Genomic DNA, 13,521 nt, shown 5'->3' on the forward strand with positions numbered 1-13,521 from the left:
CATTTTTCTGGACCACGTCATATATTTCAGGATTCTGTATTGCTCTTTTAAATTCTTTATCACTTGAAATTTATAGATATTTAGATTCTTCAAAATTTCTTTGTTGGACATCTGTATCTTCGCCTGCAATCTGTCTTTCGTTTCTTTTAAATCTAGCAATTCTACCCATGTTGTGTATGCTCCATTCTCTGTGTTGTATCCAAGGAATATGCTTCTTCAAACGCCTCTTCTAAGTTTAGTAATTTATTCATTTGCTGAGTCCACCAAAAAGACTCTTCATAAACCACGATATCCTCTTCTAAGTCGTCAATCCAATTATCTTTTCTTGAGTTATCAATCCAATCATCTTCGCAATTTATTTTTTCCGCATATTACATATAGAAATTACTATGGTCTACTTGAGTTTCATAGCAGTTATATAGAAGTTCGATCGCGTGCCCATGTCCTTCAAACAAACATTTGTACTTCTATCATCGATGGCCACTCGAGAACGCCTCAGCCGTTGAGACTTACTGAACGGAGAAATTGAGGAGGACAAATACTTAGTCAAAAACATGATTAGGGCCTTAGCTAGAGACAAGGTTGAAGGCCTTGGACAGCCTTGTACGTGGATGGCAATCTCAATGAGAATTTTCACAAATCAACATCAAAGTTTGTGCACTAAGCCCTTGTATGTACACATTGATTAACAGCATCAGTGGCGTAAGGCAACAAGTTTTGAAATGGAATTTAATCATGGCTAACAACATAATAGTTGAGAATCTCAACTCAAAAAAAGGGTAAAAATCGCCTATAAATAAGACCATTGCACAACAAATGAAATGATCTTGTCATGAGATTAAAAGAATATCTGAGGCAAATAATTAATCATCCAATCCCATTTCATTAAGCCCATATTTGATGGAAATTAAATTCAAGATTTTAATTTAAGTTAAAGTTAAATATTAAGTTTAATTATGCATTTTATGGGATCCACAATTTTTTCAACTTCATATTTCCTCTACTTTTTATCAAAATTTACTACATATCTAATTTTAATCCCTACCATAGGCTAAGCGTATTAATTTGATTCATTTGACTAAATAATAACTCCGAATTAACCTCATAAGGATTAATTTTTGAATCAGCATAATACAACGTACCAACAATACTCTAACGGTCTGCTCCATCGAAATTATTTTTCATGGAAAATGTCATTTTTCACCAAAATTCCTATATTTTTTTATGTTTAATTGATATTTTCTTCATGAAAAATATCTTTCAAAAGTTCATCATGTGACCATGTCTTCCTTAAAAATAAGGAAAACATTTTCTTCATGTAGAGATTTTACTTTTCAAACAATTCACTCTCTCTCTTCCCCTCTGTCTAGTATTTACCATCTTTCTCTCATCTATACAACTACAAAAAATAGACAAATATAATATATTTTTAAGTTGAAAATTAAAACAATCAAACGTATTTAATTAATAACTTCATCTATACAAGTTTCATGCTTGCCATCAAACACCCTAAATGAATGGATAACATCCTTTTAAGCTGCTTATAATTATAATTTTAGCCAAACATGCTGTAATGTTGAATAACTTGATCAGTACACGCTAGAGAGTTCAACAAAAAACGTATATGGTCCAGACTTAAAAGCGTTACTGCGGTCTGGTTCAAGATTGAGGTCATCAACAGCTCTACCTACGAACCACCAGATCTCAGATTCTCCGTCCACACCTGCTGGCCAAAGAGCCGATGGACTCCTCTCCTCTCAATCGTCTTCCGGAAGAGACCATCCACCAGATCTTTTTCCAACTAACCCTCCGTCAAATCGCCGCCTGTAAGTGTGTCTGCAAAGCCCTCTCCTCCGCCCTCTCCTCGCCGTCATTTCGCCACCTTCTGTCCACCCAACCCACTTTCCTCTCCCTTCTCGCCCTCAAGCCTTCCGATCGCCATATTTCCCCCTTTCCGAACCTCCATGCCTTTGACCCTGCGTTGAATCAGTGGCTCAGATTCTCTCTATCTTTCCTTCCGTCTTCTTCTCTCCATCCGATTACTTCCTCAGATGGGCTACTCTATCTCTGGGCTGCTCTACCCCCTTTGCGAAATTCTAATACTGCCCTTGTGAAAAATTCTTCCCAAAAGTCCCTTGTGGTTTGCAACCCTTTAACGCGCCAGTTCAAAATCCTCCCGCAGCTTGGATCGGCTTGGTCTCGTCACGGTTCTGTTTTAGCTGGTTCGGGTACAGTCTTTGTTCTTACAGAGCTTGCCATTCTGTATTATTCTCAAGGTAACGACTTTAAAAATGGGGATGTGAATTCTGGTGGTGTCTCGAGTAATTGGCTCAAGTTTACCTCGAACTTACCGTCAAAGCCGCGGAGTCCTGTTATGGTATCCGATTTTATTTTGGCATTGTGTGATGTGGGGTCTCCGTGGAGGTCGCAGTGGGCTATATTTAAGACGAAAATAACAGATATGAAGAAAACGAAGCAGTGGGTTCGGGTGGAGAAAAGGCAGTGGGGCGATATTTTTGGCATTTTGAAGCGGCCGCGATTAGTGAAGGCCAGGAATGAAAATAAAGTTTACATGGTTGGAGGGTTAAAAAGCTCGTTTGCTCTACAGAGCTCGTGCACAACCATCTTGATATTGAGGTTGGACCTAGAGAGCCTGGAATGGGAGGAGGTTGGGCGAATGCCGGAGGAAATGTACAGGTGCTTCATGGAAAGTAGTAAATTTAAGGTGTTTGGCGGTGGGAATAAGGTGTGTTTTTCAGCTAAAAGGGTTGGAAGGTTGGTTCTTTGGGAAGAAAGCGAAGATGGGAAAGCCAAATGGAGGTGGATTGATGGTTTATCTGGGAATGGAGATGGCGTTTGTCGTGGATTTGTATTCGAGGCAAGGCTTGATGTTGTGCCATAGATGAGGAGGAGCAATAATTTAGTGGTATCTTAATTGAATTGGAATATAGGATGACATAATTTAAAACAAATTTAAAATCTTGTTTATATTTCAGTGTAATGATCAGGCTTTGATTGTGTTTTTGCATTTGTGCTTTGAATTGCTCAATGAATGAAGTGAACAGTTTGTTTTTTGCGCGTTACATGAAATTTGTTTTAGTAAAAGTTACATAAGCTTCTTTACTTGATTGCATGTTATGATACATGTTGTCATCTATGTATTTTTTGAATATGGATGTCGCTAATGAGTATTGTGTTCAGAGGGGTTGCTTGAGTTTTACAATATTCTAAGTACGTTGCAAGTTGCAACTCTTAGGAACTTTGTAGGAATGATAGTCATTATTGTGGAATTATTTGTCAGGTCTATTTAGATAGACGGTATAAATTTGTAAGGAATCTTTTGGCCTGGGGAATATTGAATATTCTTTTCTGGAAAGTTGAAGTTTATGTTTTTGGAAACGCTTGATTGCATTGTATATTGAAGTTGTGTTGTTGCATGGTCATTATGATTCTATTAATTTAAGTCAAATAAATAGTAATTGGTCGTATGCGTCAAATTGGGACAGTACAATTGTCAATTGAGAATCAAAATCCTGATTTTAAGAAGTGTAGATCTAATCACATTCATAGGTTTCTCTACAAATTCTAAGTAAAAATCATGAGTAAAATTTGTTTGGCTTTGGTTCATGATGTTATGCGAACTTATATATAGGAAGTAGAAATTTGCACCTTTTGTTATTTTTTAACTATCATTTTTTCCCGAGAAATCCTAGTTTTGTTCTGGAGCTGTAAGAAAAGATGAGAAGAATGTCAGCAAAAGCTATTACGGAAATATGGTTTGAGGGCCTTGTCAGGATTTGCCGTTGTCAATATTGCACCATGCTGAAAAGATTTTCTTTTGCAAAACTAAAGATCTTTCTGTTGCAGCTGAGTCTGATATTAATGTGAAGTTTGCAATCTTGCAGAAGATAAAATCAGTCAAATGCCAATTGATGATTCGTGCTGGATTAGTATATGCTTGATGGTGAGATGCTTTTAGAACTGGCATTTTGTCAACAAGGATAGATCTGCACGCCTATACCTCAAAACTCGATTTCAATTGCTTTCGATTTTGTCACCCAACTAATATCATTATCTTCAACTCTACTTTATCTGTCATAGTGTATTCAGATACATCAAGTCACTGATGCAATTTTATGATTTAACTGTGGTCATAAAATCATTTCTTTCCCTTTATAATTTTATGCAAAATATACCTTAGAAATTCAAATTGATAAATATTTTATGTTGGTAAACAGTAAAATTAAAAGCTTGTGGTCAATTTTGTCAGTTCCTATTCACCTTCTTATTTATGGCAAACTGAGATGTACACCTGCATTTTTCATGAAGAAATTAGATTCTTATGTCCAGACTTTTATGGTAGATAGCATTTGATGTTAAGACTGAACCAAGTGCTTCTCTTTGTGATGTGCTGTTTCTGTGTTGGAATTTTTCATGTCATTAAACATTAATCTTAGAGTCGGATCTCTCAGTCAATTCTTGGTTTTTAGTTATTTCACTTGCATTGGCTGAATATGGGGACTTCCGTGTTCCTGAAGCATTAGTCTTAGAGTTGGATCTCTTGTTTATTTCTTGGTTGTTTAGTTATTTCACGTGCTTTACCTAGGGCAATTAACTTAAACTGATTAACAGGTTATAGTTGATTTTATTTACTTGATTAAAGAAATGAATTTGTACAAGCTAGTGATACTATGCAAGGATTCATACTTCCTTCTTTTGTAGTCTCAACATCTACAAATGAGATTTTTTTTATTTTTTCCAAAGTGTTTACCAGCTTAATAACTTCTGATGTCACTTAAAAGAGTCTTGCATGTCTTTTGCAGTTGAGCTTCCTGTTTTCTGAGCAACAGGGGTAACTTCTTGTCGCAGGTCTAGATTGGAAAATAAATTAAATAATGAAGACTGCATTATCATTAAAGAAAAAAGTTAATCTGAAATTCCATCGCTGATATTTTAGTGAATCTCTGAGTTGAGAAGATTTAAGAGCTTTGACTTTTGAGTTTTTTTCCTTTTTATTTTTGGTGGTGGCAGGTTTCATGGTGAAGAATAGTATGAATATTTTGGCATGACAATCTATAATGAGCTCTAAGTTGTGATATAGGGTGGTCTAAATAATTAAGCTCTAAGTTCTAAAGTATTTAAACATCCTTTTAGGTAGGTAATATGTTCAATTTCTTATTTCGTGCAGAACTTTCATGTGCAATTCGCCCCTCCAAGTCAATATTATTCTCTTCATTTTAGATGAATCATTTGTCTCAAGTTTGTTGAAAAGTTAGATTTTGGTGTTCCTCTCGGTTCCAAATAAGGTCTAAGATGAGATGACGACGTGGGTACTGGAATGTGTAGATGGGTGGCACCCTGAGTCTGTAACTGAGGTTCGACATTCTTGCACATCTCCATATAATTTTTCCTGTCTAATTTAACATAGAATATGCTGGCGTGTATGCACTTTGATTCCCCGAGTTAACTTTCCCAATAAGATTTGAAACTTTTTGAACATGTTCATGATATGTAAAATGGTGATGATGTTGAGTCATTAATGTATTGTGGCGATTTTTGAAATATGTACAGGCAACACAGTTTCATAGTAGTTCTGCCATCTCATATTTGCTGCTTCAGTATAGAACTCGGCTCATGTTTCTTATCTTGATCGTTGATTGCTTTATTTGTTTTGTTGAAGGGAAAGTTCTTTATGAGGGTTTGATACTGATGTGTATCATTATTTTACAGAGTGAGACCTTTGAGATTGTTTACTGGAAGAAAAAGTCACAGGTAGTCACAACCCAGGTAAAACACCCACTAAAGTGCTCTCATATAATTGCACTTCCTGTGATCTTGATGAGTTCCTCTGGGAAGTTCAGGTAGAACATTGTATATACATGGACAAAGAACCCAATTATATCGTCGTGTTGAGAACTAGAAGCCATAATTCCATTCCACCGAGAGCAATTAATTTGTAGAAAAATAAGTAGACACATGAGAATACGCAAGCTTCTTTATTGAGATTTGCATCAATGGGAATTTATTATGATGAAAAGAAGTTTTATAAGGGAAAATTGCACATCCTATCTTCTCTAACGTCTTTCTCTCTAATGGTGATAATTGAATCCTAATAATAACCTTCTATATATAAGACAACTCAAGGCAAAATCAAAATTAAAATTACGAAATTCTTAAACTACCTCAATGATATTTTAGATCCGAGAACATCATCCCTTACGTTCCCTTGGTGGGCGGCTTTCTACCCCCTTCCTAACCTCAACGACAACCTCATTAGAGAGCTTGATTGACTCCACATAGTGATAATAATTAGACTCTATAATTTAACATGTCGTGCATGAATAAATTCCTAAGCATTTTTGTGTGTTGTATTTGAACTTTTACAAATTTATATTTCATACAAATATTGGAATGTGCTATTCACAGGACATTCATGCATGGCGAATTAAATTGTCACATTATGACAGTAACTAATAAGAATGTCCTCTTTTTCTTTTTTTTTGGGCTGGGGTGCGTGGGGAGGGGATAGAGATCAGATTAATATTATTGTTGCTATAACACACCTGAAATGCTAATATATTATCTTGTACTCTCTTGCTTGGGATTAGAGTACCGCCAATGCAACATTTAACTGTTTCAAAATTTTGTCACGCTAGTAAAAATAGATGATATTGTAAAAAGAACATCTTCAATGCAAGCTAATAAGAAATTTGTCAGCCCCTCGGGGCATAGCCCAGTGTTGCAAAGAAAATGAATGAGGTTATCTCACGCCTTGCTGGCAGTCGCAGTGTGAGAGTTCGATTCTTGAGATGTGAAATTGGACTTATTATAGGCTTAATGTACAGCGGCTCTTGTTTCTTGACCTGCTGGAGCATATTCCGTGATTTACTCCCCTCACAAGGTTCTATCGGCGGGACGGTGGGAACCCTCAAGGTTGGGGCTCAACCTTTTTTTTTTTAATAAGAAATTGGTCAAGCAGACATGACAGGCCAAAAAATTGACATTGTATAGAAGTTCATCTATATTTAGATGTTTACTTAGTTGGAGTGACTTAGTAAAATTAATATTTCTTTTTCAATTTTATATTTCATGTCATGATTTAGACGTGATAAAATTGAAATCACTTAGCTAGGATTTACTCCATAGATTTTTTCGAGCAATTTAACTATAGACCGTCGAATCTTGCTACATGTATCTAAAGATTTACATAATTAATTACATAATGCAACATGACACTTTACAATTTGTCAATTTAAAATATAATCAACTTTTTCATCCAATCTTTTCCCTCCACATCATATTATGTAAATCATTATGTATATCTTTTATGTACAAGTAGCAAAATACATGGACCATCTATTCATTAGACATTAAGTCATTAATTATAGTGCAATCTCAGCTTTGCAAGATAATCTCGTCTATGCGTGTCTATATCTTAGTTGGTAGACTCCATTTTCTACGAGCATACTTTTCAACATTCAATTGTTGATTAAATTTCATATTTTTGCATGTCCTCGTCATTTGATTGAAATTATAGGCCAATGGTCCACCGAGGTTGATTTTGGGACCCAAATCACATATTATTTCCTCATTATGCGTGGACTTATTATAATTCTTCATATTATTATTTGAGAATAAATAAATAAGCAGGTACGTATCTGAAAAAATGGATCAAAATCTTCATTGGTTAACATTTTCTTATTATAGAAGAAAAGGGGTGAATATATTCGATAATATATTTACAGCGCTCACTTGTAAGTACATTAAACTTACCGTTACATTGAAGTGTGTGTGTGTGTGTGTAGAATCATAGTTAAAGCTTATGAAGGAAAAGCGTTAATTAAATTATTTAAATATTTTCACTGTATACAAAATATGAAATTATCGTGGAAATTACATGATGACGAACTTATAAAGGATTGATTGATATACTAGTTTGAAAGTGGTCCTTCTCAAGAAAATTGGAAGACAAGAAATGCATTAAAAGTCATCTGAATTTACGACAAAATTTGTAACGTTTCGAGGATTATTGCTAATACGGGTAATTAGCACAAAACGTTATTACCTTTCAATGTTATTGTGCAAAAAGTGTCCCAACCTTTCATTTTTGGCTTTTTTACCTATATTTTTACATTTTATTGTGGAAAATGTCATTTTCATCCAATTTCTCAATTTTAAAAAAAATGTAAAATGATAAATATACACTCCCTTATAAATAAAACCAAAAAAAAAAAAAGTGAAAAGAAAAATTAAAGAAAAAATTGTAATTATACTGCCAAGCTTTTTAAAAAATTGCAAATGGGTCCAAATAAATTATTAAAATGGTAATTAGCACAAAACGTCCTTACTTTTTTTGTCGTTATTTCACATTTTATTGTGAAGATCATCATTTTCATCCATTTTTTCAATTAAATGTTATAAAATGACGGATATACCTTCCTATTTAAATAAAACAAAAATAAAGAGAGGAAAAATAAAGAACTATACAAAAGTACAAATAAAATTTGGGAGTATAGTTGCAATTTGTTCTTTATTTTTGTTTTATTTTAAATAGAAGGGTATATTTGTCATTTTATAATATTCAATTGAAAAATTGATGAAAATGATGATTTTCGCAATAAAATGTGAAAACAAGGATGAAAAAATGAAAGATATGGAAGTTTTGCACAATAATATTGAAACCTATGGATGTTTTGTGCTAATTGTCTTTTTAAATGATTTATTTGGACTCATTTGTAATTTTTTTAAAAGTTTGGGATTATGATAGCAATTTGTTCTTAATTTTTCTTCTCTTTTTTTTTTTTTTTTTTTTCGGGAGGGTATATTTGTCATTTTATATTTTTATTGAGAAACTTGATGAAAATGACATTTTCAACAATGAAAATGTGAAAATAGGGATGAAAATGTTAAAAAAATGAAATGTAAGGACTTTTTGTGAAATTTCAAACAAATGTTACTCGGACAAGAAATTTGGTAGGTGAATATCATTCCCACTTGTTCCAATTTTATCTAAATTTAGGTTGGTGGTTTTATTCATGATGCTACATTTTATTAAGCTCCCTTCTTGTTAGTTTTATACTTACAATCAATTATAATTTTCTTATCGAGTATTTATTGAATAAACATACACGTAGAGGGGACTTCTCACAGGGAGTTCAGAGAACACTCACAAGGAAAGTGATCTCATGCCGGACCCCATGAAATAAAAAATTTCAAAGACAATGTTGATCTTGTTCACTGTGAGAAGCCTATAAGGCTTCTGTGAAATGAAGACTTGGAAGTGTAGCAAGCTTCGTATTTATTTATATCACTTGAATCCTATTTTTAATTTTAAGTAAATATGCTTGATTGATAGACTATAATTTTTCTCCTTTTTCTTTTTTTTTTTAAATTCAAGTTTACTGTTTTTTAAAATAAAATTACTTTCAAGTAATTCAAAATTCCAAAACCTTTACTAGCAACATCCGAGAAAAAGGTCGCATAAAAAATTAAATTATTTGAAAAGATAATTCAAATTGGAGTAGGTGGACCGCTTACGTTTTTGCAAACAAGAATTTCAAATTTAAAATTATAAAATGCCAAAATATATGTGTCATTTTAAAAATAAAAATCAGTTCATTTCGGTTTATTCCATTGATTGAAAATATGTGGACCCCTATATATCAATAATTCATTCTCATATGCTTGTCTTTATTGCATACTTCTCCAATCTTTTGTTTTTTTTTTCTCTTTTCTTTTAACAAATTAATTAATCAAGATTATTATTTTTATTTATATGACGCTATATGATTTGATTAACACTACGTATGAACATGTTGAAACATCTTACAATTTTTAAATTTTAATTAGAATCCAAACCCTATATCGTAAGTATATGCTTTAATTCATATGACTGATGATGAAGAGATTTCTTGTGGGCTTTATTGGTTTGACCTTATAGCACATAACCTTCCATGCAAAATTCTTTGTTCTTGAAAAAAAGGGTTAATTCCTAGTTTGGTTTTCTCAAAAGTTATGATTTTCATTAAATTTTGAAAAAATAATGAAATGTATGGTTGAAAAGTTAATAAAAATTGTGAATCCCATGTAGAGTATGTTAAATTCAATGATGATTTATTTTTAATTATGATCACAACAATTGTTATCGTTCTAATTTTTATAATATGAGAGCATTATTACGAGTCTCGTTCTATCATAGTTAACATTCTGCAATAATTAAAATCATTATCAAGGGGACTTCGTTGTAGTTAACACGTCTCAAGTTTGACACAAATTACCCTATTCGAGTTAGAATTTTCTTGGAGGAAAAGATGTTTGTAATTATTGGCAATATTTGTTGGAAAAAGCAATTTAGGCAAGTTGTTAGACAATAAATATTCAAAGTGGACGACACGCATACGACTTTATCCACAAAACCATGAATTGGCTCGATTAACGAGCCATGCTAGTTGCTCAATTAACTTAATTAATAATTGCTTCCAACTCATAGGATATTGACTTCATTATTAAAGGTTGAACTCCAACTTTGAGGATTTCCACCTCCCCACTCCTAGATCTTTGTGAGGAAGATAAATCATGAGATGTGCTCTAACAGGTCAGGAAACAAGAACTATCTGTATACTACGCCTGCAAAAATTCCAATTCCATGTTTCAGGAATCGAACCCCCATACTGGAATATTGACTTCATTATTATTATTTCTGTTGTAGGTTAATTAAGCCATGTTGGGAGTAGCTAAAGATTGGATTAAGTTTAGTAGATTTTGATTAAAAAATAAAATTGATGAAATATGTAGTTAAAAAGTTCATAATATTGTGGATTTCTTAGAATGCGTGATTAAAATTAATTATTAACTTTAATTTGTAATTTTTATCAACGTTTTAGCTACACCAGGGCTAAATCAGTTAACTCTAATATTTATATGGATTCAAAATTTTTGTCATTAACAATAATAATAATAATTTGATGTCCGATCTGTGTAGAATTTTTTTTATAAGGTTTTTTGCCCACTCTGATACGAAGTTGAACCTCAAATTCGAAGACGAATAATAGATCTGAAACATTGATATTTTATTGAATTTAATGCACACGCATTGCTGCAAATAACCTCAGGCATTCGCCCAGAAATCAACTACGAAATATATATATATATATATATATATATATGGGAAATTGGTAAATAAAACACACTGTAAAACTATCTGAAAGAGAACATGCATGCTGGATAAGGAAGCACATTTTCCTTCGCAGCTTATTTTATTCTTCTTCTTCATCTTCCATCGCTTTCACATCACTTTCAGTCCGGAAACTACTCTTTTGCTGAACATTCTTATTCCCTGCAAGAGTACATATACTTTCTGTTGTTAGGAATAAGTAACTATTATCGTTGTAATTATAAGTTGGTGGAAAATCATTTTTGTTATAAATCAGACATCCAAATAGTGTTTTCTGAGGAGTGTTTTAATTGGAAGTCCACTACTTATTTTAGGAGAAATTAAAATGAAATGTATACCTTAGAATCTGGTGTCTGATTCGTGGTAGTGGTAAGGAGGAGGAGGAGGCGAACTGTAGTAGTAATGGTGGGGTGGTGGGTGATACACTGGAGGAGGAGGGGGAGACTTGTACACTGGAGGAGGTGGTGGAGGAGACTTGTACTTGTAAACTGGAGGTGGCGGTGGAGGGGACTTGTACACGTAGGGCTTCTTGGGAGGTGGTGGCGGTGGTGGGGACTTGTACACGTAGGGCTTCTTTGGAGGAGGTGGAGGAGGGGACTTATACACATAAGGCTTCTTCGGTGGAGGAGGTGACTTGTATACATATGGCTTCTTGGGTGGTGGAGGTGGAGACTTGTACACATATGGCTTCATAGGAGGAGGTGGAGGTGATTTGTACGCATAAGGCTTCTTCGGTGGGGGAGGAGGTGACTTGTATACATATGGCTTCTTGGGTGGTGGAGGTGAGGACTTGTACACATATGGCTTCTTGGGTGGAGGTGGAGGTGATTTGTACACATAAGGCTTCTTCGGTGGGGGAGGAGGTGACTTGTATACATATGGCTTCTTGGGTGGTGGAGGTGGAGACTTGTACACATATGGCTTCTTGGGTGGAGGTGGAGGTGATTTGTACACATAAGGCTTCTTCGGTGGGGGAGGAGGTGACTTGTATACATATGGCTTCTTGGGTGGTGGAGGTGGAGACTTGTACACATATGGCTTCTTGGGTGGAGGTGGAGGTGATTTGTACACATAAGGCTTCTTCGGTGGGGGAGGAGGTGACTTGTATACATATGGCTTCTTGGGTGGTGGAGGTGGAGACTTGTACTCATATGGCTTCTTAGGAGGAGGTGGAGGTGGAGGTGATTTGTACACATATGGCTTCTTGGGTGGTGGAGGTGATGGTGGAGACTTGCATGGCTTCTTAGGAGGAGGAGGAGGTGGAGGTGATTTGTACACATATGGCTTCTTGGGTGGTGGAGGTGATGGTGGAGACTTGCATGGCTTCTTAGGAGGAGGAGGAGGTGGAGGTGATTTGTACACATATGGCTTCTTCGGTGGCGGTGGTGGAGACTTGTACACATACGGCTTCTCCGGTGGTGGTGGTGGTGGTGGTGGTGACTTATAAACATATGGCTTCTTGGGTGGAGGTGGTGGAGATGATGGTGGATGTAATTTTTTTGGTGGTGGCGGAGACGAATAATAGTAATTGGCATTTGTCTCCAAGGGGAAGCATAGTGCAACTATTGCCACTAGTAGAGTGGCAATGAAAGACGCCATTGTAGACACTTTTGTTTTTGTTCCCATCTTTGGGTTTTGGCTTTTGCTACCAAGCCTTGTACCCCAATATATATAGCTTAGTATTTACCATTTACTACACATTAAATAATCTCAGTTAAAACCTAAATAAAAAAAATTCCAATCCCACCAAGTGAAAATACTACATTATTTATGTCTGGAATTAATTGTTTATGTTGGAATAGTTTAACTTTTGTATCTGTCCTTTGTTTTTGAGAGGCCGCATATAATGAATAACTATATAAACGAAGAAAATTCCATATATAACATAGTTTTCTACTTGTATATTTATTTTTAACTTCTCGAATATATAGTTACTAATCTCTGACTGCTTGAATCATTTGTAGAAAAATTGCATTAATTTGTAAATATCAGAATTAGAAGTTCGTTGATTATTTCATAATTGTGACGAGTTTTATTGTAGTAATCCCAGTTCGACAATAAATAATTCTATAATAAAGAAACATTCTGTAGGTTCAGAATCGAAGTCAAAGACGCAAGAAATCACAAAAATATACAAGATCAAGTGTAGATCTGAAAAACACAAAAATAAGAACACAGGGATTTTTCGGCCTAAGCCCCGAGATTCAACAACTTCTCAGTTGTCTAATCCCCGTTGAGCATCCACAAAGGAATAAACTCGAATCTACTAAAAAAATCGGCAAAGAACAGTTTCAACAATACACAGAACGTAGAGTTCAGTTCACGGCCAACACATGGCCTTGTTACAA

The 13,521-nt window shown here is 34.6% G+C and overlaps 2 protein-coding genes across 2 annotated transcripts; one reads left to right on the forward strand and one right to left on the reverse strand.

The window, feature by feature from the left end:
• The first annotated feature begins 1,597 nt into the window (after nt 1–1,597).
• On the forward strand, nt 1,598–3,109 carry LOC111408743 (SKP1-interacting partner 15-like). Its single transcript, XM_023038505.1, has one exon. It carries the CDS (start codon nt 1,742–1,744, stop codon nt 2,900–2,902), a length of 1,161 nt encoding a protein of 386 aa, XP_022894273.1. The 5' UTR covers nt 1,598–1,741; the 3' UTR covers nt 2,903–3,109.
• Nucleotides 3,110–11,171: 8,062 nt separating this feature from the next.
• LOC111408744 (extensin-3-like) lies at nt 11,172–12,824 on the reverse strand. The gene is made up of 2 exons (XM_023038506.1): nt 11,512–12,824; nt 11,172–11,335 (listed from the first exon to the last, which is right to left on the reverse strand). Exon 1 carries the CDS (start codon nt 12,797–12,799, stop codon nt 11,513–11,515), a length of 1,287 nt encoding a protein of 428 aa, XP_022894274.1. The 5' UTR covers nt 12,800–12,824; the 3' UTR covers nt 11,172–11,335; nt 11,512.
• Between the last annotated feature and the right edge of the window lie 697 nt (nt 12,825–13,521).

This window comes from Olea europaea, chromosome 14 (genome assembly GCF_002742605.1).
Source record: "Olea europaea var. sylvestris chromosome 14, O_europaea_v1, whole genome shotgun sequence".
NCBI lineage: Eukaryota > Viridiplantae > Streptophyta > Magnoliopsida > Lamiales > Oleaceae > Olea > Olea europaea.

Bases quoted from the DNA above. Each gene is read 5' to 3' on its own strand.
- LOC111408743 (XM_023038505.1), top strand. From the start codon at position 1,742: ATGGACTCCTCTCCTCTCAATCGTCTTCCGGAAGAGACCATCCACCAG.
- LOC111408744 (XM_023038506.1), bottom strand. From the start codon at position 12,799: ATGGGAACAAAAACAAAAGTGTCTACAATGGCGTCTTTCATTGCCACT.